Below are 27,525 nucleotides of genomic sequence, written 5' to 3'. Positions count from 1 at the left end.
GTAAGACATATATTCCGACAATATTTTGAAAGCTGTAAGTTTCTAAATTATAGATACTTTTCCTCTACAAAGATATATTTATTAAAAAATTTAAATTTACTCAATTTATTTAAAATATTAAAAATAATAGATGCAAATATATAATTATATGCTGACATACAACATGATAGGCAGAAAAATATAACAATACGCAAAAACCAAGAAATACGACTAGTACAATTATAATTTATAAATTATTTATTTTTATACATTTTTTTAAGAATAATTAATTGCATCTATATACAAATAAAAATATTGCAGATGTATACGATGTAATATTATAGATATTGACACTTATTGTAGTGTTTGATTGACAGTGATCGCGAGATAAAACTTATTTATTATCAGGAGATAAAAGAACACTTAAATCTTAGATTTAGATAATATCGTATTCCTTCCCGATTCTTTTATGGAGGGTTGTGAATTGCAGTGCATTATCTTAAATTTAATAAAAGCTACGTGACATTAGCCGATAAAACTTATCTCGAAAATGGAAATCGGGTGATCGCATTTAAGGGCTTAATTTATGGCGGTCGTGGGCGACGTAATCGATTGAAATCTCAGAAGTTCGCATGCGGAACGTCATCAGAGTATTCGTGTTGGTCGATGCTAACGAACGTTACCGCGAAGTGCCGTGCATTAAATGCACTCGTGCGTGTCATCGTGACGTCAGTCAGTCGGATTTCACAATCAGTTTCCTCTCCGTTTCCGAATTCAAGACATTCTTGAGTGAGTATGAAAAATAGTGATCTGATCACACTTGCTCAATTCTGGAATGTGATTCGAGTATACAATATGCTAATTTTTTGCATATATATATAGGAAACTTTACAATGTGAAAACTCCACAGGGGAAATTTGTTAGTATGTTATAAAAATGTTAGCATGTGAAACAATTACATTCGTTTTTTGTTATATAACAAATTGCTTGTGTGGCATCAACATGTTTAAAACTATCGCCGGGATAATAGTGTCCATGTGTGCGACACACGACACGTGTAAACGCTCGCGGGTGACACGTAACAGGCAATCTATGGTTACAGTTGATCCACGCAGCTCGCAACCTCCTAGGGGCACCAATCTAGCTAGCGAATAAAGGTGTCTAGACATCCAATCTCTTTTCCTAACCCTTCTGCATCCCCATCCCTTTGTCCACGACGGTATTAACCTTTACACGTACCGCGACAGTAACTGATCTAAGGAGAACAATACGCTCGAGGATGAACGGGACCCTTTTTGTTCTTTGAATGTCCCTGGCAAGTGCGTAGCCACTGGAATGCTCGCGGCGTAAAAGGGTTGAAAAGTGTCAGGCGAGAATTCTCGTTTGATGGAGAACGACGATTAATCTCGCGGAGAGACGCATATTTTTCTTACCTCCCTTTCACATTCACGGAGCCGAGTAACTATTTATTAAAAACACGACACAAATTTCTCACGACCTCCTTTTACGCGCAGCCATTCAGCTTGGACGAAAATTGAAATATATACATGAAAACATTAAGATAAAAAATATGTTATCATATATTTATTACTTAGATTAATATTAAGATGTATTATCCGGGTGTCAAATTAACGCAAATCTGTCGTGAAACTTGTATCTGTTCTTATCAGCTGTAAGCTAACAATAAAAAAATCGATTTTCTTAAAAAAAAAGGAAAAAAGAAATAGAGAAGAGGAGAAAGAATATCATTTTCCATATCTTATATCTAAAAACAGGAGAAACTAAAATTACACAAGCAAATTTTTACGACTGTTTATATAGCTTTAAAATAATTACTTTTTCAGTTAAATAGTCTGGTTAAATACAACCCAATTATGGAGTTTTCCCATTCGGGGGAACGTGTGGCGCGGTAATTTCTTAAAATTTAATATCACACACATAATGACACGACGATTCGACGGTGCTCACCGCGTGGTACACCTGCGGCGCATTATTAATAATTCCATACTCGTGTTCTATAAACGGTCACGTCGGTATCACGTCGAGGTCAGCATTTTCCGCGAAGTCGACACACACATAATATCGAATAAAAAGCGGGACGGGCGCCTCGTGCGTGCTTCACGCGATATAAATGCTCCTTTTTTTATTTTTTTTTATGGTGAGACTGCGTACTGTATATCGTCGTAAATGAGCCTGGAATTCTGTCGGCACACCTGCACGTTATGTGTGTGTATGTATGTGTTTGCAATTTAATATTTATCCTTCGTTATTAAAATGAGTACAATTACTTGGTATTTTGAACTGTCGCAAACATGTCGGTTTCTAGCTATGTAGCAAGGGATACGATCGTTACCCAGAGTGCGCATATGCGTGTGCAATGCATATTGAAACGCCATGCGAGGAAGATATCGTCATTTATCGTATAAGTGAAGAGATAACTGGAGCGCGATAATAAATAATAAATGCGTTTATGAACGTAGGTTAAGTGTCGTACACCTTCATGATTACTCGCGGTTAGATTAATTTCTCATTAACATTATTTAATGATTACATCGTTAAAATCAAGAGATAAATATCACCGTAGCCCTTTATTTAGGTTTCCTGGCGAACGCGTGCGCTGGTGCCTTTAAGGATCGGATTGGTGAAAAACACGAGTCTTTTCTTTTAATTATGCCTTAAACACGCCTGATTAGAAGTGATGCTTCGACAGAATTTTGAAAAACACTTTACAGTAATATCCAACATTCATATATATTAGATTCTAAAAATGTACACGTTTGTTCACGAAAGAAACATACGAAATCCTTATATTACGATGTCAGGTAAATATTGCCATAGTTTCGCCGCAGATGTGGACGATCCTTCGGCACATGCTCGGGAATCGATTTCTCGTTTACACAGCTGCGGAAGTGACTCAAACGAACAACGTGTGCTCGGGAAAATTATCCAAAGCACAGCGACGGACATTAGCTATTCTCGACCCTATTCACGCGCTACACATCCGCCACCCTTAAATTGTTGCCGCATATAGTGGTTCGTCCCCTTTCTGATACAAGAGATAACGAAGCGCAGAAATAGATAACTTGTGAAAATTCCATGTGTGTCATCATTGAATGTATTTCCCTCAAATTGCGGATTTCTGTTGCCAATTTTTGGACCAATTTTTTTTTATAGAAATGTCAAGACACTCATAGGTTTTTAAATTAAACTATTAGAAACAAAGAATTTTCTTAAAAATAAAAATAAATTAAATTATAAAAATTAAATTATTTAATTATAAATAAATTAAATTTTTAAGCTTCCTGCAGTTTAAGGAAATGTCTAGTGAGAAACATTATATATCATGGGATCTTTTGCCTGTGATCGCGCATTTCCTCTTAACAATATGTATTTTGTAAACGACCAAACAATAAAGACGATAGCTTTTGAATGCAAGAGAGATAAATTTAAGCTCTTTCATTGCTTCAACGCATTCGGCTGTGCGACGCTATTTTCGTGCCATTGTTCGAGGTACATTATACACAACCGCGTAACGAAGCGTATCTATATCCAACGGTCGCCTCTACCATTCGGTTAACTTTAATCATGTAATTTAACTTTCCTTGTATCCTCTCCTTTCTAATTTTATCTAATTTGTATGTAAATATATAAATATTTACACATACAAATTCTTATCATATTTGTATAATTAAAATATACAAATAATATATAAATAAAATTATAAAATAATGTATAATAAAATGTATAAGTAAAATTAAAAGAATTAGATATTTTTAATACAAACAATATTGAAATGTTTATTAATAATTAGTAATAATTATATATATAAATTTATATAATAATGGATTGTAAATTTAAAACACTGTGCATTTATGCATTTTTAATTCAAGAATATTTAAAAGAAAGTATTTTAAAAATTGAATATATGAGAATAGTATATATTATATAATATCAATAGTATATATTCATTATTCTATCATACTTATTAATGAATATTTCAACATTGCTCTTTTTAAATATTGTTTGCGCTAAAAATGCGCAAGTAAATCAAATAATGTTTTTAATTCGCAATCTATCACCGTATAAAGTCAACGCATTTCGGCACAAATATTAGCTCACTATAATTGCTGTAACAAATTTTCACAGCACTTCAACAAGAGGTGCCAATATTTTGGCGATGATAAACCGATAAACTCACGTTGTGCCGCAGTTCGCGAAACTCGCGCGCGATAGAGACGCGTAAATATAATTGCGTTATCTATTCTATCCATTATGCGTAATGCACGATGAATGTCGGTGTATACTCACTGGCATTAACGAAATTGCTCTCACGTCCGTTCACTGATCCATTTGGATCGCGACAGTGTGAAAATTTAACGCCTTCAACGTCCGGACGGTATCGGATTTTCCACTCTCCGGTCGTTAAAATTGGATATTTAAAGTTAGAAGACAGACCGGATTGCTACGTATACTCATAGATTTAAGCATATCAAACGCTTGTCCTGAATACCATTACATGTTTCTGTCTATCTCAATAAAACTCACTTCCACATGTCAAATTCATCAATAATTTGCCGTTTATTTCAACGAGCGCTCGAATAAAAAATAAAAATATGATCGTTACCTCCTGGACCTTTCTGTGGACGACGATCTTGTGCCACTGATTATCGTCAAATCGCACTCTGGCAGGTTTTATGTGCAGATCCAGTCTTCCTTTGGCCAGTGTCATTCCTACCGCGGCGCCTCCGTCTCTCAGCGACACGGTGAGATAATCATCTCCCTCACCTGTAATTAAAAACGGGACTAATGAAGTCACGGTGAGTGTCGCATGAGTGCGAGCGCAAATAAACCCTTACTTCGCTTTCGAAAGCGGAAATAAAACGCGTTATTGAATTAACGTGACAGTGGTCGCGACGCGAGATCGTCGGAAACGCTCTCAGCCTCCCGTTTCGGTCCATCACGGACCATCGTTTTAGTCGCGGATATCTGTGTTGACGCGACCGGGACATTACTGTCCATTGAGCGCAATCCCTTTTGACGCGTTAACGTCGTACGCATTGCACAGGGAGAAAAAAAAAAAATCTGCAACGCACATACGCGGATTCCGATGCAACTTTTTAATCCCCATGGCGACATCGCATCCATCGATTACCCTCGCTCGCTCCATTTTTCGTCGAGCTCGCCGGATTATATCGCGAAGCGATGCGTATAAATCGATTACGACCGTTTAACCATTAGTTTCGGGGCACTTAGTGTCCGAGCGCGACCGGTTAAAACGTTCGGCGATTGTCGTTAATAATTATCGTGCCAGCCTCACCTGAAAATCCTCGCGGATTATGCCGTTCGGTTCGTAATGAGTTGGGGAGTTAAGACGATTTTGCTGATGGAGAGTATACTTTTGCGATTAAATGTCAGCGATATATAAAGGGAAAAACGTACACAATTGATATCAGATACCATTTAGATTAATATATTTGAAGCGATTTTGTTCTCTCTCGTAGAAAAATGGAAGTAGAGTATTATAAGAATAAGCGAAGAATGATTTATTATTTTTATATTTATTTTCATGATAAAAGTAAATAAAAATCGTAAATAAAAATCTGTGAAAATTTCTCTTAATATATACAGTTTTGGTAAACAAGTTTATATGCAATATTCTATTTTTTTTTTCATTCTATTCTATCGCATCTGATTGCATCTGATTTTGCAGAAATTCAAAGGATCGCTTGTGTGGGCGAGCATTTTTCTATTTATTTTCAATTTTCTTCCTTTCACGGGACACGCAGCGAATAATAAAGACGCGAAAATGCAAGAGACATCGACTCTATAAAGCGGAGATCATAATTCTCGCTGTGGCGGACAGGAGGAAGGAAACTTAAGACGCATCGAGCGAGTTGCGCGGGCGTGTCATTACCCTCGTGAATTTCGCAAACGCCAACGACGGATATTGCCGCAACCGCTTTAAAATCGGGCCGTGACCGCATACTAATTATCTGGCGGGAGAAGGGGGAGGAGGAAGGGTAGACGGCGACCGGAGACCGGAGCGTATAAAAGATGCAGACGGCACTTCGGACTTAATTGCAGCCGGCGCGGCGCATTAGCATGCGCTTAATTGTAAGTGCATTACGCGCGGTATCGCGCTCTTCGCTCGCGTAGCTATCGCGCGTCCCGTTTATTTGCACGATACGCGGATCGCTACCCGAAAACAAACGCGATAACACGCGTTACTCGTAGCGCTCGTGCAGCGGATACGAGGAATCGGTAGCGCGAGCTTCCGTCGAGATTACATTGATTACATTGATTAAAACGATGCCTATGTGTGAACCACCGTTTCCCCGAATGCGTTTTTCAGCAAGTATTTATTCATTGACAAGGCTAATTCTTAAAGTTGGAGATAATCGTTATATTGTTGCTGATACGAATACGTGTTATTAATTATTAATTTATACGAATTATTAATTATTAATTTAAAATGAAAAATATATTGATATTTAATATTGATAATATTAAATAGCAATAATATTGCAATTAGCATTAATATTAAAATTAGCTCTGGTTGTATGAATTTATTCTGCCCAATTACTCCTCGAACGAAATATCCGCTCATATTTCCTTCGTTATATTTTCTCGAGACATCGTTACACGATCGTGTTGTAGATAGTTATTGCGAAAGTGGGCGAAATAATTTAGGTGCGGATTTAACGCACCGCGGTTCGCCACGCGAGCCAGTCGAAAATAGAGAGCGCGAGTAGCGAAAGACGGAGATGGTCAGACACCGTTTCGAAGGAAGCTATTTCGCGTGAGAATTCCCTCGCGAAGCGGCACCGCGATTTTGAAGAATGTAAAATCGCGCGACGACGATTATCCTCCGTGAAAATACGCGTAATCCAAATGCACGGCCGCGGCTGTATTGCAGCTTATCTCGAGAACAAATGAGCGGCCCGGTGCGAACGTGCCGCAAGGAAGGAGATGCAAGCTGGAGAAACAAGTGTGTGTGCATGTGTGTATGCATATGTATGTGTGTGTGTGTATCGTGTATGGGTGGTACGGCATTGCGGCTGCGGTATATAGGTTTCGAGTTGCCGCTGTAACCAGAGCGGAGGTGCAAACTCCTCCTTTTACTGCGGATGGTGCAGTCTTGCCGTCTTGGCTGCGCTGATTCCCTACCGTTCATTATGTAAGTATGCCATAAAGTGGAGGTATGCGTGTGGAGTATGCATCTGGAGTATAAGATGAAGGAAACCGTGATATGGCACTACAAACGAACCGTCGAGATTATAATAAAAAAATGAGTTAATTGAGAAATCTGAGATCGCACGCGAAAAAGTGTAGAATCAAATTTTTATCGTTTTGATTGTTTTTTTCTCAATTTGATTTTTTTCTAACAAAAAGTTGATCAAACGCAAATCTATATATGTATCTTTGCAGAGGTTTTTGTAATTTTTTAAATCCAAATTGAAGCTTTATTAAAGTTTATTCGAAATTAATTATACAATAATAAGATGTCGTAATTTCTCTCTTTTCTTTATTCATTTTCTGCTCCTTTTCGACAAAAAGTTCTTATTTTTTGTAACAATGTCACACATGTCATTTAAAAAGATTATTTTTTATATTTGTGTTGAGATAAATGTAATTTTAATGTAGCGCAAAGTTAAACAATTTTTGCAGTTATTTATAATATATATTTTTTAAATTATATATTAAAGTAAACATAATTAAAACAATTATAGATATACAATTTGTCTTTCGGAATAAAAGGATAAATAATTTAGTTAATATTCGTTAATTTAAATGGAAATGACATATATGATATGCATTATTATTCTGCTCAGGAAATTCTAAGCTAACATTTTCGAAATTAAGATTAATGGAGGTCAACCAAGAGCCATTACCATACCTTGCTAAAATAAAAGAAGGAAAGAAAGGACAATAAGAATGGATAAATGAAAAGAGAGAAAGAGAGACGGAAAATTTCTCTGGGTGCTGCATATCCGGGAGTCGAACCACTGAAACGTCCTAATTGGCTATAATGTTGCCACGAGAGAAGGAGATATCGCAAAGATTTAATATGCGACCATTGTCCAAGATGGTACCATTGTCTATCCGCATTCTCTCCAAGGATATCCGGCCGTCCGTAAGTCACTCGATTAAATGTGATTCCATTGTAGACTCTCTCGAATTGTTTTCGATTAATCGTGCTTCTACGATTGATCATCTATTTCCAGAATAGAAAATTCACAATATATATATATATATATATATATATAATGAATTTGCTGTTATATATACCGAATTAATTTGTTATATTAACTCAATCACCATCTGCATATTTCTATTATTAGTAGAAATATTTGCTGCGAACCAAAAATTTATACAATTTTGTCGCTTGTTTCCAAGTTATATTTCCACTTATTATTTTCATGCTTTCGATTTTACACTTAATATTTTTATATTAAATATTTGTTGATTATACGATTTTTCTTTTTGTTAATTATCAAAAATGTTTTCTGTTTTTCCAATTACAACTAATTTCTGTTTATAACTCTATTTCATTTTTTCAATTTGGCAACTAAAGTGAGAAATCACTTAGAGGGAAGTTATTATGATCGACAAAAGAAGTCATTCACTACAAGGAGGATATAGGAAGTACTTACCGGAATAAAATAAAAGTCCGTTTGGCTGTCTCGTTTTGAACTGAAGGCTTATAGATTCCTGTGTACTGAGCACCGGGTCTTTTTTGGTCAAATCTATCGTAAGGTACTCGGTCCCTCTGAAGGACGCTTCCGAAGGGGCTTTGTCTGGAACAGAAAAGAGCCACCGGTCTATAAATCGGTCAATTCATCGCGACGAATTTTCGTTATAGACTCGCTTAGCGAATTGGCTAAGACATGGACTAAAAGATAAATAGGAAGTCTCTTTCATCTTTATTGGAATAGCACAAGAAAATCTGACGAAGAAAATTCGGTTAGATTAAAGGATAAAAATGTTTCATTAAAATTAATGAATCTTCTTCACATCCTGTCACAAAAGAATAAACTATTAACATAATATTGATGCTTTTACTATAAGATAATGTGCATGAAAATATGTTGCATGGCAATAATCAATTGTTATACTAATAAGGTACATACATATTATATAATTATTTTCTAACGACAATCTGTTATACAAATAGAAATATGTATAAATACACATTTGTTATTTTATAACTTAATATATTTTTTATATGACAAGTAATTAACGCATAACCAAAAGAAAACATTAATATAATTTTCATTTTCTTTCCTTAAATGAGATTTCTAAGTTTCCTTTCGTAAGTTTGTGAATCATAATAATAAGCGCCGAGAATCCCAACCTATCATCTTGGAAACGACGCGCCTCTCGAGAGAAAAATCGACGTGGGCGGATTTATCGCGGCGATTCGTTCCTGGCGCAGTTGAGCGAACTGAAAGAGATACGAAGTGGCGGATATATAGTACACAGCCGGTTCTTCCTTCCTTCCGCGGATCGGCGGGATGATTTGCGGCGGTAATGAACATTTCAATCGGTGCATTCGAACCCTCGCCTCGGCACGATTTGGCGACGTGCCAATGCCATTAAAACCCATCTTACGAGGCTTTTTTGCGCGACCGAGCTTACCTTTGTTTCGTCGCGCGATAACAATGGAAAATGGAAAATAACGGTGTAGGCGAGTCCGTGACATCGGAAGGGCTCTCCCTAGCGGAATCTCGAAATCCGATTAAGTATCCTCGTCGAGTCGGATAAAGAGCGTTGGGACCTGTTTACGACATCGCGAACGATGACGAATTCGAAACGAGCAGATCTTGACACTTAGCAAGTACGAGATAGAAGATAGGAAGAAAGTTTCGAACGTGAGTAAAGTGAAAAAGATGTATCAAGTTTTTAAAATGCAAACGCTCTGACGCTCTTAAATCAATGAAATTTTATTTTTTATTCCGTCCACTTTATATAAATATCGGTAAATTTATGCAAAATAATTGATTTCGTTTTTACTTTTGAAAAAGAAAATTACGTTCGTTTCATTACAATATAATTCTATCTATAGGATATTTGATAATAGACGATCGATCCCTCAGGAGCTTACAATGGTGAGGGCTTAGCGAATCCAGGTATCCAAGCTATTTCACTAGACCACTTAATATTTTCTGAGGATTTAGACAGGAAGACGCATGTTTCGAATGATATTTATATACAATATGTTTAAAATAAGAGCCATTAAACAGGCTGTATTTTATTTATCACTAATGAATTTTTTAAAATTCTTTCTTCTTCCTACACTTAAATTGTACACTCATCAATTCCAGCTATTAAAATCGCAAATGTTTATCTAATTATTGCAGATGCAAACTCTAAACTTTTTCTAGAAACTATAGAAATCATAAAGAAATTAAAAAATGTTTTGTAGCGGTTTCTTAGCAAAAACGGAGTTTGCTTCCATCGTCTTCGATCGCGCAGACGATGCGAGCATGGCCGCGCGTGTTTCATTCGAGTCACTCTCCAGAAATGTCGAGCTTACTTGGTCATTGTCTTCTATGGGCGTGCGGCAGTTTAGTGGCAAGATTTATGATAAGAGAGGAACGCGTGCGCGCGCGCGCGATTGATCGCGAGAGTGCGCCAGGTGCAGAATTACGCGGCACCCACTGCTGGCTTCCTAATGAATGGTCGGCGATTAATACGGATTATGGCGAAGGCGCGTGTATCGGCCGCGCTAAGGCGTACTTAGCTGCGATTTATGCGCAACTTTGTCAACGTATTCCTCCGATACGCGCGATAAAAGGTTAGCAAAAACGTTAATCGAGGAAAAGCAAGCTTCTGGATTACTCAGATGCATCTTACATAGACAAGTAAATTGATTCTGTGCAAAAGAATGATCACGATTAGCGATCTTAAATTCGACTCGATTCTCTGAATTTTTAAAATCGATTTTATCCTAAGGAAAAAGTGTCGAGAGACATTGACAGTTTGGGAACTACAAGCGATTAAAAAACACTGTGAGGTATCTTCTTAAAAGCTTGTCCTTAAAGTTGCCCGGAACGATGTCGCCGGGAACAGGCAATGAACACAATTACCATAAAACGTGGCATCTCTCGAGCGCTATCCTGCCTAGATAATTACACGATATCCAGCAGAATGGTGTTGGTTTTGCTCCATTGGGGATCATTTGGCGTCTCAACTAAATCGATCGCCTGATTTTACAGTACTCGCGCGTATAACGCACGTGCCGGATAATTAACATCAGCCGCGCGTAATTACTCGAGCGAACTAAACATCCGCTTGGTTCTCCCGAGAATTAAATTTCCAGAGTGAAACAAGGAGCGCACCTTACGACTGAATGAAAAATGATTTAAATGCATAGAGTACACGCGATTCTTTATCAGTTACAAAGATACTCATAAACGATGTATTGGATGTTTTGTCTCTCGTTATTATTGTTAATTATGTATAATAATTTTATCAAATTTAGAATCGAATTTTAATATACATATAGATGTATTATTTTACAAATTATTTAGAATAATATTTTATAAACTCGTGTACTAAAAATTTATACGAAAGTGACGTTCAATCAAATTTTCACTAACAAAAGAATTAACGAAACTCTTTTTTTGTTTTCAATCACTTTTATTTATTACTGAAAATCTAAACGGCGAATCATATAATGCAATATTATACCCACTGGATATTATCTGAAGACTCGTTTAATTCATTACGTGTCAACCATCTTATAAAACATTCGCTTGATAAGCTTCTAAGTGATCGCAATAAGAAAGCAAATGTGATATGAACATATCACAATAATATCTTATCCACATCTATATTGCATATACTTGCTATTATCCTTCGTGGCGATCAGCACTCCTTCTACTCATTTCTACGACCATAATTCTACGATATTATAGATAATTTGTCACATTTCTTCGTTTCTCAGATATTGAATCACATATAATAATGAGAAGTAAGAAAAAGAAGAAAAAGCAAGTTGTTATTTTTAAAAATTTTATCTGTACGTATATGACGTAATATTTAAACAAAGTTAAAAATCATCTTATTAAGGAGTATCGTATATTACGTGACTAATAAAAATGATATTTGAGAAGATGGAAGCATTTCTTCTTTATGATATATTCGCAAAAAAAATAACAGGGAAAATACCAATATCCAATAGTATGCTTCAAGTATCGGTGTGGTATTGTAACGATCGCAACATTATCAGATATCAATCTAAAATTTTGTTTTTATATTTTACTTTTTGTAATCTCAGGCATTTTTAAGTCTGTAAATTAAATCAATAATTACCGTAAAAAATTATCATATAAAATTGCCATTATATATGTTCTATGATTAAATTACAAATATCTAAGAAAAATATTAATAATTTTGAAGTAATTCTGAAATAATGTTTGCTCTTTTAAATGTAATTGTTGTGTGTGTTTTATATTAAATTATAAATTATTTGTTCTATTTTATTTGAATTCTTATTTACAATTTATCGATTTAATAACTACATTAAATTTAAGAATAATAACATGAAATTTTTCGTTACAAATATATCAAATAATATAATTTCATACAGATAGAGAAAAATTGAATATTAAAACATTGATCAAAACATTGAAGATAAATATTGTGTATTATGGTTTAACCTAATATTGAATCTGCTTTTAAAAGAGAGAACTATCTGTTTTCCTTGAACAGCGATGAAACTCATTTGTTTAGTTTGAATTTCAGAGAACTTGCAGGCTGGAATAAAATAAACCGTATCGAAGCTTGAGCTTAAGGCAGTAGATGTGGAAGTATATACAGGTTTAATAAATCTCGACGGCTCACGCGGATAAAAGCGTGCTAAGGACGTCGTCCGATTTATTTAGTTCCTCCACTTTCGAATCTTTCCACGTCGTATTCTGCCTGCATTTAAAGGATTACCAAGTTAATCCTCGCAAACAGTTTGCTGCGCGAGAAGTGCCTTCGGCAAAAGCAATTTGCAATCCTTTACCATAACAAATCGTAATAATAAAGTATTAATAAATGAAAAAAAGAAAGAACGAAATTTGATGTAAAGATATAATGAGATTAAAAAAGTTAATTATCGATTGTATTTTATTCACGTTTTTTCAAAAGATATTCGTTAAATTTATGATAAGCTTTTCAATACAATTCTTTAGAATAGCTTTACGGAATAATATTTATTAAAGCTAACTGATGATATGTTAAATTAATGTTTTAAATGATTTATTTGGTTTATTATTATTATATATGATTTATTTAATTATTTAAATGATCATAAAATTTAAATTATCAATTTAACATTATCAGAATTTGAAAAATATGATAAAATCAAATCTCTCATAAAAATTAAAGATGTAATTCACTGTTAGGAATTTTTTTAGCATATATATATATATATATATATATATATATATATATAAATATGTATATATAAATACGTAAACAAACGTCAGTTTGACGTGTTTATTAATACAAGTTTTCACTCAAAAAAAAAAAAAAAATTCTTTTTGCATGAAATTAATTATATATATATATAATATTATATATATATAATAAACAAAAATAAACTAAATATAAATGAGTTATATTCTCCAAAAGTTGTACAGCACGTAAATTTGTATATTATTAATTATGGATTAATTTGTTTGACCTAGTTATGTAATTAATTTCATGCAAAAAGAAATTTTTTTTTTTTTTTTTAGTGAAAACTTGTATTAATAAACACGTCAAACTGACGTTTGTTTACTCCGGTTTAATTACAGTCGAAGAGAGCCGGTTCGTTTGCTTTTACAACTTGCGTAGAAATCTAACCCACATCGTAAACATAGCCAGAGATTTCTCTTTGTTCCAGACTGTAGAAAATATTGTAGCCCGCGGAGATCCCTTAAAACAATAAAACCTTCTATCTGTATCGTTGGGAAGACAAAGTTCTCGGTATTAAAGCCAAGACCAGGAAAGTATCTACCTTTTTCATATGTCGCGAATACGACAGACATATGTATCAAGAAAACTGACAATTTAATTTTTATACTTTTAAATACTTTTATAGAGCCGTGAATGTGTGAAACGCGAAATTAGAAATCGTATATTTTTACAGCATTTACGACTCGTGATTTTTTAAACGTTTGTAATAATTAAATATCGTATTAGTATAAAACTAACAGAATTTTTCTTTATTTTTCTTTCTTTTAAGCAAAAGATACATATATATCAGTGCAATTTATACAATATAAAATGTCCTCGTTGTATAACATCGGGTATATATTACGTCATGGTAATTGCGTGCCTTGGTAATAAGTATTTTAATTGCGAGAAATTTTCGCGTAGATCGATAATCTTTCTTTAGCTGTTTTAAAGTCAGTAAAACGAGAAAAAGAAATTCGCTTGAAATTCATGGGCGAGAAATGACCAATCGCTGCGACGTCTTCCATAGCCATTTCAAAGATCCGGCGAGAGAATCTCGGCATTTTCTGCCGGTATCCACCTCATGAACCGACTAAAGCTATCATATTAGCATGTATATTGCGTCATGTCGGCGCGACACATGACGACATCACTCACCGGAAACTACCAAGGTGGATACGAACCGTCGTTTTACTATCGCACGCTCCGTTGCGGCCTGCAAACTCCCGAGGGTCTTAATGCACGGCCGACGCTCGGTCCGGCTTGAATCGGGATGCTCCGTCTGAGAAAGGTACATTGTCGCTTTGCCGCGAAATCTCGCAATGATGTATTGTACTTTTCAACTCTCAAACGAGAAACGCGAAAATTACTTTCCGAGTGCATCCGTCTGTGTACCATCGCATCGCATCTTATAATTTTCCTGTCAGAATTTTATGAAACGTCTGACATCGCGAGAGCTCACAAAACATTTCGCCTATTAAAAATATTCAGCTCGTCATCCCAGAAAGATTTAATGACGGTACATCATGTAACAAAAATTATGAAAATCTTGCTGTGATGTGGCAAATTATGTAATCTCGATATAATGATAGATAGAATGTATAATGTATAACGAAATATTTCTCTTCTTTGTTTATAGTAATATTTTATATTCTCTATGTTTTTATAAATTTTCTCTATATTTGTATAAATTTTTGTGAATTTGTTTTTTCCGTATTTGTGCTCTCATCTAATTTATATTATGTTTTTTTGATTTTCAAAAGATATCGATTTTTGAAAAGTCAATTTCTCAGATCTATATTTTCATTCATTTTTAAAAAAGATCATTTACTCAAAAGTTTGAAACAATATTTATTTTATTTGTAAATATATCCATGGGTATAAATTTTATTAATTATATTAATAATATTAATTATAATTATTATTTTATAAATTTTATTAATTTATTTTTAAATTTTCAGTCAAAGTTTTAAGATCTAAACAAATGATGATTAATTTTGATACCTTTCTCGCAATAATTATACGCAATGACAAGTTATGCAATGTATTAACAAACTTACGAAACAATCTTATTGGCTTCTTGTACATAGGATTGTAGACTAAGAATTTTTTCGTATAAAAAAAGCTTTGAGATAGAGGAATTCATACCGCGTATTTTCGGGATTAAGTAAATTCGTAGCCGGAACAAAGTGGGAAAACAAGTTATTAGGGCAAGGCGACGCGGCGGAACATCAATTCCATGCATGAGTGCGTGACGAGAGGTGCATTCGCGCCGAGAGAACGCGATGGAAATTACAGGTCGTACTCTGGCGCGCGATTGTGCCCAAACCCCGGTTATATTGAGTTCTGCGAGTGGCGGAATTCTCGGCGCATTCGTCCTGACCACGGCGAACAGAATGGCCGGAAATTCTCTTGCATAACGGACGCGGCCAAAGACTTTCAAGGCTCGATCCCGCGAGAATGCATTCGAATCGAAATCCTGCGCCCTCCCGCAGAACGTTCCCAGGAGCATGAACAGCATAGGGCACGTGACAGGAATCCTACCGTGACTCAATAATTCGGTATTTTTTCGTCTTTTCTTCGCAAATTCACCTGATCTTAATTGATTTTCCTCTTTTGTTGTGCCATAATTTTTTTAATAATTTGCATTACAGAGAAACTTGTATTAGCTATTCCGAAACCGCACATGTTTCGCAATGACTTTCGACAGGAGAATCAAATCGAAACGCTTTTCTTCCCCTAAAGTAGACGATTAGTATGAGAGAGAAGCGATTTCTAGACCCATTTCAATCCTGATTAAATCGTAAATATCTCTATAGGCTTTTAGGAAGTATACGTTGCAGCTAAATGGATTTCATTTCGTATCAATAACCGTAATTCACGTAGCACCCAATCGATGTATATTGACCATTTCTATTTTTCATGTCTCAATAAAAAAGAATACAGTTCTTGTTGCGACTTATCACCTTATACAGTCTGCTCGATACTCCAGAAACACCTCATGTGTACAAGCGCACAGTGATAGTAAAGGATATAAGCGGCCAATAAACGTAAACAAGTCCCACGGTGCCTCACCGAGTGGCCGATTTTCGCATCGAGAAGCTTTCTCGGGGGAGTGTGAAAATCGATAAATCCAGACAACGTCTGGATGTAAAATGACGTAAGAGTGTCGGTTACCTCACACGTTGATTTCGCGTAGCGTTGCAGCGACGAATACAAAAATCATCCTATCGAAAAACGCTTCTTGCCAGTCGTGTGATGTAATATTAAAAAAGTTTTTGCGACGCGGAAAGTGTTAAGCCTGATTTATACCGTAAGAGTCCTGCGACAAGCATGTCTTTGCGCAATCTGCGAGCATGGCGCTTTCGAGAGAGCCAGCCATTTGATCGAGAATTTTTACAAACTTTCTTTTACATAAAATCGAAAATTAATGAAATGTAAATTTCAGAGATGTCTTCAAATTGAAATAGCTCAGAAATATATCGTGTACTAGATATCTACACGAAATATACATAATGTATCTCAAGAAGATGTCTTTTTAGTGACTTTTAGATTTTTTGATCAATTTGGAGTAAATGTTTTCTTTCCCCTCAGAAATATTGAGGTAAATTTATTTTATAAAGTAAAAAAGTTTCTCTCTCTCTCTCTCTCTCAATATCTTGTTAATTTATATTTTTCTAGCTTCTTCGGTTTTTTAAGAATAAATATTAAATATTTTATTGTCAATAATGTTAAAAGATAATAAATTAAACATTACTTCTTCCTAAGTGACATTTAAACATGAAGTGAAATCGAAATATCGCAGTGATATGTATAATTGCGTTGTACAGCATTGCGGCGACCTATTTCATAAATTCCTGCAGGACGATAAAAGCGGCATTAACGCTGTCGTTCGATCTCATCCTCTAGACGTTGTCGTCGTCGTCGTCCCTGCGGGATTAGCCGAGTAATCTCTCGAAGAGCCTCGAGGAGTAACGAGATCCCGCGGGAAACGACACAGACTTTTTCTCATCTCAGGAGTAGTGCATCCTGCGACGCCACCTCGCAGAAATTTGCTGTTCTCTTTTCTGCACGTGAGGCGCTTTCATTTCCAAGGAGCGAGGCGTCGGAATAAAGCGTCGCTCGTTTTCGGAACGTAAATGCACGAGAGAAAAGAAGAGAACGAAATTTTCGCGTGACGTTTTGATGAAATACCGAAAAGAGTTTCGCTTGCCATTGAAATTGGTAACAAAAAAGCAATAACTAGCCAGCGCATAATTGTTTAGCTCGAATTGTTTTATTGTTAAAAGGGGAAAATAAAGAGTACAATGAATGGAATACGAATGAAAGTAAATGAATATTTCACAAAGTTAAAAGATTGTTGTGTAATATAGAATTTTGATTTTTATATTTTAGATCAATTTCATTCCCGGGATAAAGAATATGTAAAATTTATATGCAGATTTTTTAAACTAAAAATAATAAAGTTTTTTGAATTTAAAGGTTTGAATGAAATTTTTTAATCAAAATTATAAATTTACAAATATTTTAATAAAAATAATTTGTGTAATTTTGACTTAATAATTTTATCAGAAGAGGGACATTTCAGTTCTCGATAAATTCTGTTTACCAAATGCGAATGTTATCGAATATTCTATGCAATGTGTGCTGCTGAATACGTATAATGCTATTTTATGTAATATATGTACACATATAATAGACCGTATACAATACAGAAAATTCGATATATATATGCACACGGTTGTTAATTATCGTGGCTCTTTAATAATTTCGCTTATCAAGTTTCTCTTATCGATTAAATGCCGAATTCTTCATCGACGAGCGTTCACTTTATAAATATTGATTACTTATCGTACAGTTATTGCGAACAACTCGTTTATAACCCAGAAACCTGAGCCGAGTGACCCTCTTCGCATCGTCTCTTTGTATCGTTGCAGCGGAAAATTGCAATCGTTAGACCGTACGTGTAAAATCGGCCTAAGCCCCAAAATTTAATAAAACCGCTTTTTCTCGGTGGCACAAACGCCTTCTTCGCTGACCCAATTGACACACCGGGCGTAAACTGACAACTGTAATAAAACAGTCTAGTCTAAGCTAAAAGTCTGAAATAAAGTTGGACGAAATCTTTTTTACAGGACGAGTAAAATATTGGCGTACAAATTTATTTGCGTTTGACACAAAATAGTTTCATGGATTAAGAGAAGAATATAGACGTTATTTATTTCTTAATAAAAAATATCTTCTATAGACATTATATTATATTTTATATATATATATATATATAAAATCTCTCTCTCTCTCTCTCTCTTTCTTTCTCTCTTTACTTACGAATTTATTTTAAAAATTTGGAACTAAGAAAAAGAAAATCATTTATATAAAGAGAGAAGGATTTTTAGTAATCTAATATTAAATATCCTTGTAATCAAAAATTGTAGAGAGAGAGAGAGAGAGAGAGAGAGAGAGAGAGAGAGAGAAAAATAATAGCAACTTCTCTACATCTTTAAGAAACATATAATCTTTAAAGCGATTATTTTAGTTATTTCTTGAATACTTAAACAATTCCCTATTCCTCTATCAATTTTATTTAACTAATATATATTATCTTGTGTGATACATTTATATTTTTTATATATAATAGTTTTAATTTTTCAATACATCTATAGATAATTATTATATTATATATATATGCTAGATTTCTTTTATCTACATTTTTTTATCTACATTTAGTTACTCTCCGTGGTACTCATTTCACCAGAGTTTTTTTTAACTTTCATCAAAGTGCTGTTATAACGCCAACTAACGCAATTCGAACTTACGAAATTTGTTTTCCGTCTTCAGTGTTCATTAATAATCAGCAGAATGGCGGACGACGAGTGCATTAATGAATTATATATATCGCTCTTACAGTTTTAGCACGGCCAAGGCGTTAAGGAATTAAGGATCGGGTAAAGTTCGTCGCGAGTTTGCCGCACTGGAGAGACCATAATTCTTCGCAACCGGAACGTACGAGTAATTGCACCAAGTCCCTTCTCACCTTATTTTCCTTGTCGTCACTTCGTCGTCCTGACAATAAAAGGACCTGGAAACTGCTCAGCTACTTTAATATCATGCCACCTCAAAGCCTAATTGTTTTTCTCAATACTTTTCTGACTGTATGCGAAATCAATTTGCCTCCAAAAATGTCGAAAGACCTGTGGCCTTCGAATAATCAAAGATCAAAAATGAATTTAACGAACTTGAAAAGAAACTTTTGACGAGTAAAGTTTTAAGAAAAAAAAAATAATAACAAGTGAGAGGAGTACTATATATTCCTTGTGAAGATCTAAGAAATATGTCAAATGAAACTTGAAGAGGAGACTTCTTTGCGCCTTGTTGAGAGACGGTTGAAAGATTCTCCCGGGATCTCCGCGACTCGGAGATGCGGCGCACGAACTTGCGCGAGAAAAACTTAATTAACGAACGTTTCCTGCCTCGTAGCAGATATCTGCTAACAACGCAACAAAACGGTCGTTCATAATCCACGAGGACAGCACCCTTCTGACAGCGACCCGCAATTGCTTCCAGTATGACGCGAGTCGGTCGCCGCGGCATAAATCCTGCGCGAAGAGAATATCACGTTCCTCTTCCTGTTGTAACCAGCGAAGGGAACTTTAACTCCGACTATTGTCGGAAATCCACCATCCTTCTGTCTCTACCGGTACAACGTATCTAACTATTTCCGAGCGGGCTTTTTGCTCGTCTCGGACGAGACACCGCGCCGTTGGAAAATGAATTTTCCGACCGGATGCGGATAACTCTTTGTCGTCGATCCACCCCCTAGTGGATAACGACGGTCGAGGATAATCGTGAAGAGCGCGGTGAAGCGTAATCCCCGTTATTAACCCCGCTGGTCGAGGATATTCTTTGCTGTTACGTGACGGCGATTATATTCAACAACGACAAATACTTATATGTGGGATTCAATATATACATGTCACAAAAATGTATACTATTGAAAGTGATTATTTGAATAATTTTATTTTAAAAGATATGGTATGTATAAAATTTTATTCTCCATGAGAGAAAAAATAAATGTAGATAGAAATGCACATAAAATATTGGCTCAAAGTGTAATAATTGAAATTACCAAAATTGAAATAATAATCTTCAAAGCATTATTTGAAATTGTTGTTTGAAATAATATTTGTAACTTTTAATTTTAAATTTGCATTGATTATTTTAAATACATATTTTCTTTCATGCATTATTTTAAATGTTACTTCAAACGTTATGTGTATAAAATATTATCTCAATTTTATTATTTATATAATTTACGGGGGAAAATAATATACACATACACGAATATTTTTAATTTTTGTTTTTCAATTATTTTGTTCATCTTTTGCAATATATATCTGTGATAATTTTATCTGCATAGAAATAATACTTGATTCACGCATAAAACTGGTGTAACATTAAATAAATGTTTTTACAATTATTTTTAGAGAAAAAAGTATGGAATATCTTCTATAATTTATTGAGAATGCAGTCTTGAGGGCAATTTTTGTACAAAGGGGTAAAAACCATTTTTGCGATCTCTCTTGAATTGCAAATGAATTTTCGTTGATACGGGCTCCGGAGTAACGGATGGCGGACTCGATCGTATGATATTACGGGTCATTACCGGCAGATTCGAGACTCTCGAGTATTCGCAAGTCATACGAGCCTAATTTTGAGCGGATATAACCGGCGGACTAGTGGAATGCATTGGTACCTCGCGAGGTATGCAAATTAACGACTAAACTGCACTGTTGACGTAGAACTACCATTGATACGAAGGACCAATCTAGTCTCGCCTAAACCGTTCGGTTCGCGCTGGCCGTCGCCTGCTCGTTGTTTACCGTGTGTTTCCCCATACAGCACTCGGAGTGTTCTTGGTGATTTACGTGATTTTGCCGCTGATCCGCATTTAGAGCTTAATATTGCAATCGAGAGTGCACGGACGAGAATTTAACGCTTTAGAGTTACGAACGTATCATTCGTATCGACTGTTTGTTTCCCCATTGAGCAGAAAATACATTTATGAATAATGAAAAATGCGCGCGCAATTTCCAATATATACTTGTGAATCAATTCACCAGAGTATAAAATAATTATTACCCTCGTAAACACTTTGTTAGTTCGTTTATCATGCCACGATTTTCCTTCTATTTTCGCTCTGTTAGCTGCTAGCATTGTGAATATCAGTAATGTTTATTCATTTCCAACTAGATTATAACGGATATTTGTTATTGATTTATTCCTTATACAGCAGTTTTATTATTATTGCATTTAGATAAGCATAATAGATTAATTGTGAATATGTAAATTTTCAAAGGGGGTGGGAGATAAGTTATGAGATGTGACGAAATTACACATTTATCATAACAAAGGTCTATTTAACATATTAATTTCATTCATTTTTTTATTTTTGTGATACACTAATGGAAACTATGCAGGATAGCTAACAATATCTATGCAAGCACGGAGCGATATAATATGTAATTTATCTAAATCAATTCTTGATCTTCAAAACGTTGATAGATAAATGATGGTAAATAATTAAACAATGATTTGTGACTAATGAAATGTATGTTAATACAACAATAGAAGGATTATTTATCATAAAAGAAGTTATACTAAAGTAAATTTTATTAAAATTTAAATGATATACTAAAGTACATTTAATTAAAATTTAAATGATATAAAATTATATATATAACAAATATTTCTACGTTTAAAATATTATTTATATAAAATTTTTATATGCATAGAATTATAAAAAATAGATGCATTGTATGGTACAAAAATTTAATTTTTCAAAGGCATTCTATAATTCGATTATATTTGCGTATAAAAAATTATATAAAATTTAAAATTTTACTTGTTGGAATATTATTAGTGTTACTATTCGTTTTTCACATCAGTAAATTATACGTTGTGCTACCTGAGCCGTTGTCACTCATTTTCGCATTAATCAAGAATCTGTTCGATTATGCCTAAAGGGTCTAAATATATATACACACCTATATGTATAACTTAGCTAGAACTACGATCTACTGATTACTCGTATTGATATCTCTACCATTGTCGCATACCATTATCGCGGATGTGCTTTGGATTTGTAATTAGTGAGACTCACTGTAATCCCAAGCCCAGTAATCGCCAGCACCCGCCGTAGGCAGCACCGTGCTCCATGCCTCTATATGCAAGAACAGAAAGAAAAAAAGGAAGAAAGAGTAAAGAACTAAACCATGCGTCGAATCCTTATACATTTTCTAGAAAGAAGAAATGGAATGCGCGCGTTTCCTAAAAGCTTCCAGTAATTTAAATACTTTAGAAACATTTGGGCGATTATTAAATTAAAATTGTCCTCTCGCAAACGCGAATATCGGGTGTTAACCAACCAAGTTTCTCTCCGCGGAATGCCTGCAAAGTTGAATCACTTTGCTCAGATAACGATTCGCCGCGAGCATAAACTCTTGATTATCCAGTTTAAGGCAGGTAATGCGAAATGAACGGTTTATCTTAATCTGTTTTATATTATGTTTTATTTTCAACTTGCTCATTTATATTCATATCTTTTTTAAATATCAAATACTAATCATACTATTATATTATACTTTATTTTCATATATCGATTCTTATATTTTCATGATAGCTTTCATCATATAATTTTCTATTTTTAATATTAATAATAATATAATATTTCGTTCATTTTATGATGACAAAGAAAACATGTTTCTTTATTAATAACATACCAATTTAATGTTGAGAATTCAAATAATTGTCCTATTTTTCCGAGTTTTCGATAATAACTGCTAAATAATTATTTATACTGTATATTGATTATCGATTTAAAAATTTGCATTTGCTCTTCATATACAAAAATATATGTATATATAGTTTCTATATAATATATGCAATATATGTTTGTCGATTTATTTGTTTTTTTTTTAATCTTTTTATAGTTTGTACATATACTCTTTTTTCATGAAATAGCAATATTAGTTTTTCGCGATGTTTGTTAAGAAATCCTTGATAAATTGATTATTTTGACCCTTGATAAATTATAAAGTCTCTTTTTCTTTGTGTTTCAGCTCTCATTTCTGACTTCGCTATTTTATCTTGCGCGCTTGTAACACTCTCATCCTTTCTCTCTTCACTATCTCATTTTCTTCTTTCTTTTTCCTCCATTTGTTTCAACATGGTCATTAAGGCTGGAAATTACATTATATCGCGTATAACGGCTGTGCCTGTCAGGCGGGACAAGGACAATCGCGCCTTGCAAAAAGCTTAAGAGGGGAATTAAAATGAAATTGTCCTGGTTCCTTTTGCGAAGAGTCCTCTTTGAAGTTTCGCGTTCTGGACGATGTCTCAGTAGCGACAAAAGACTCGGCCATGAGTTCGCAAAGACTCGCAATTATCAGTGAAGTAAGCCTTTGAATAAACATTCTACGTTGCAATCTTCGATAAAGGAAAATTGTTTATTCGAGGCATGAAGACATCCTTCTTCTATTATGAAACTTTCGACTCTTAATATCGAGAATTGTAAAATCTATTTCATTTACATTCGTTTATTGTATCGAGTACTACGAAGTAGAATATTTTAAATACTATTTATAAAAATAACTTTACACAATGTTACAATGCGCGCGTTTTCTACGATTTGCTTTCAATGCGAAAAAGTTATAATAGATATATAATTGATTAATCAACTAAAACGTAAGCGGCAATTTTTCACTCTTATTTATCGAAGATAAAGGAGAAAGATTTAAATAAAGCTTTATATAAAAGAGAGATTCTATCATTAAAAATAATTTACAGCAACATACATTATAAATATATTTTGCAACGTACGCGAAGAAGTAGGAAATTCTCAAGATAATAAAGTTATCATTAATGTATATGGTCGAGAATATTCCTTTTTGTGGACAAGGCGAAAGCTCGAGAAAGCGAAGAATTTTATAGTAGAGAATAAATTGCAATTAAGATAAATCCGGTATGTTGCTTATTTGTGAGAAAAATGTAATCTCGTTTTCCGCCATTAAATCTGTCGAGTGCAGTCTCCTGAATCTTCTGTAAGAAGAGATCTAGACAATGCACGTTTTTACAAATCAATATATATACATGTATTGATATTTTATATTAAAATATTTTATATTACATTAAAAATATGTATACAAAAATATCAGAATGCTAATATATTTTTGTAATGAGCTTAAATATTTTTTTATAAATATCAGAATGTTAATATATTTTTGTAATGAGCTTAAACATTTTTTTATAAATTACTAGAATTATGGACTTTAACTTTTATATACTTCACGACGTTCGAGTTTTCTCTCAAACATTTCGAATGAGGGAAGCAAATATAACGAACAACTTTCGCATATTTCGCCAATCCCGTTCGCAACTGCCGAATCGCCTCCGTTAACGGCTCCTTAGTGAGTGCACCTCATTAACGAGGAGCAAGTCTGATTGTAATTATCGGTGAAACGTCTTGGAAACGACCCCGACATGCCCGGCCTCTCTAATTGCCGGTGGCTTAAGAGAGGGAAAAATCATTTTGGGATCATCTCTCGTTTCTGCAGCTGTCGGCAATTACGCCTCATTAGGCGATGCGCGTTTTCTCGCTAATACGCGTAAAAGTTAACAACAAGAAATATATATATTTATCCAGATATTTTATCGTTAAAAACGACGATCGATTTGACAGAGCATGAAAAAGGATAAAAACGATATTGATGGAGACAACCGTGTGACATGTTACCTACATACAGGAGAAAATGTAAAGAAAAAAATGTAAAATGTAAAGAATTAATGAATATTTGAAGGAAAGATTCGTCGTTTGCATGAACCTCGTGCGAATGATTGATATTGCATTTAATGAAACGTGATCTGCAATAAATTATTGGTAACTAAATAAAAGAATATAAAACTCGAATGTCGCAGATAGATTGTATATTAATAAAAGATTGTATAAAATAAAAGGTGAAATATAGACTATACTAAAAATAAAACCACTAAATATAAAACCGACGGATACAAATATTAAAAAAGGAAATTAAATACAATAGAACCTTAAAAAAGAAAATGGAGTGCTTTTAATAAATTGTGATTGAATTAAGTTGCTTGATGTCTTAAAATTAACAGATTCAATTTTATATATATAATTTTTTATATAATTTCTACATTAAATATATTATAAACTAACACTAATAAAAAGTATTTTAAAGATTTTTTTATCTTTTTATCTTTCTGCAAATACTGACTTTTACCATAATTTTATTAATTACGTTTTATATATTTTTTCAGGATGTATCGCATACGTTCTAAAAGAAACCAGTAATAAAAAATTAATATTATTTGCAGATTGTTCAATTAAAACAAATTGGTAAAGATATTAATTTCTACTCCTCATTTTTGTTGATTTTATACTTTGTTTTATTATACACTATGTGTAACGATGGCATGATGAGAGTTTATTCATTTATTATTTTTGAAGATTCATTTTTATATAAAAATTTTGTCCCTTAATATATTTTTAATAATACTAATACTAATATAGTTTCGAAGCGACTAATACTAATATAGTTTCGAAGCGATACGTATAAATAGATAGTAATTTAATCCATATTAATCTAATATACGTATATTATTTTAATATCGTTAAACAGTAATTATTAAATTAATTATTTCAAAATATATGTTTATTATTGTCATATGACAATATATTACGTTGATACTGTATAAAAGAAATTAAGAATAATATTTATGAAACTTTAGCAAAAAATACCTGTTTATTATAATTAATTTAAAAAAATGTAGATTATGTATTAAGAATTAATTTACTAACCTTTTTCACAATATGCGCCTTCATAATCACCGGTGCGACATTCACAGATCGGTCCGCTATCCGTAGAAATGCAAATGCCACCATGCTGACATGGATCACGAGTCTCGCAAGCATCTGTTGTATTCACAATATTGCGTAAACTCTGTAACAAACATCACATCATAATGTTATAGGAAATTATTGAATTTTAATTATCAAATTATTAAACAAGTATTCAAATAATGATATAGAATATTTTTGTAGTAATAAATTTGTTGATAAACAATAAAATTATTTGAATTATTATTATTTGAATTATTACAATATATACTGTAAAAGCATCATATAAAGAAGATAATAAAATTATGCACTAAATATAATATTTCAATAATTGCACGATGATTTAAAAATTGCATTATACGGAAGAAGAATTTTCTCGCTCTTTATAATCGAATTATACTTAATTAAGCATAATTAACATAATCAAAACTAATTTTAGTAAACTAATGTACTAAGTAATAATTAAATTAGCGTATAATACAATTAAATTCGTAAGGAATAAATGAAAAGAAAAATAGTAACCTTGCACGCCGTCCATTATAAAATTAAAAGTTTTACGATATATTATATAACAGAAAAATATTTTTTTATCTATATAATAATTAAACTAAAAGATATTTTTGAAAAGATATCTCACACATGTGACTGCAATTTCTCCCTACTATTGCGTGCTGCAATTTTCGCATCATATTATGCAGCAGATTTTTTGCATGGATATGCTAGCTGCGGTAATATAACTTCTTAGCATAAATCCGAGAAAGATTTAGTATACGAGAAAGAAAGATGGAAATATATACACAAAATTCTTTATTTTCTATGATACTTTCTACGATATTCGCTGCGGCATTTCAAGCATTTCGATTGATGTCACTTAAATATTCAAGATTATATAGCAATACATCTGAAAAAGTGATATATCTTGCATATTCTCATTGCTTTTAAAAGCAAATTTAATATTTAATTTTTAATGTATATATGATACCTTTCTCTTACTCGACATGGATCAATACACAAAATATACGTATTAAAAATCTTAGAACTTTTTAATCTATAAATGCTGAAGTATCGTTTGAACTTCTTTTCATGAAAGATGATACCGATGGATTGCAAACATAATTTTGAAGTAATATATGATATATAAAGATATATAAGAGAGATAAACAATTTATTTCTCTTTTTCATTTGTTATACAGAACAAT

At 33.5% G+C, this 27,525-nt stretch overlaps 1 protein-coding gene and 1 long non-coding RNA gene across 5 annotated transcripts in view; one reads left to right on the top strand and one right to left on the bottom strand.

The window, feature by feature from the left end:
• Positions 1–27,525, bottom strand: part of Nrx-1 (neurexin 1) — a 222,501-nt gene that overhangs the window by 106,445 nt on the left and 88,531 nt on the right. For all 4 annotated transcript variants that reach the window (XM_083109202.1, XM_083109205.1, XM_083109204.1 and 1 more), the window contains exons 3-5: positions 26,288–26,429; positions 8,634–8,777; positions 4,604–4,764 (exon numbers count right to left, since the gene is read on the bottom strand). In XM_083109202.1, the coding sequence (XP_082965328.1) occupies positions 4,604–4,764; positions 8,634–8,777; positions 26,288–26,429 (447 nt within the window). The remainder of the gene's footprint in view (positions 1–4,603; positions 4,765–8,633; positions 8,778–26,287; positions 26,430–27,525) is intronic.
• LOC145977322 (uncharacterized) lies at positions 442–3,154 on the top strand. Its single transcript, XR_014440476.1, has 3 exons — positions 442–768; positions 2,576–2,710; positions 2,802–3,154. It is a non-coding gene; the product is annotated as an uncharacterized LOC145977322 (long non-coding RNA).

The sequence above is a fragment of the Camponotus vicinus genome, unplaced genomic scaffold (assembly GCF_025532165.1).
Source record: "Camponotus vicinus isolate PSW18456_S1 unplaced genomic scaffold, iyCamVici1.0 SCAF_9, whole genome shotgun sequence".
In the NCBI taxonomy this organism is placed as follows: Eukaryota; Metazoa; Arthropoda; class Insecta; order Hymenoptera; family Formicidae; genus Camponotus; species Camponotus vicinus.
This window is presented reverse-complemented; position numbering and strand designations above follow the sequence as displayed.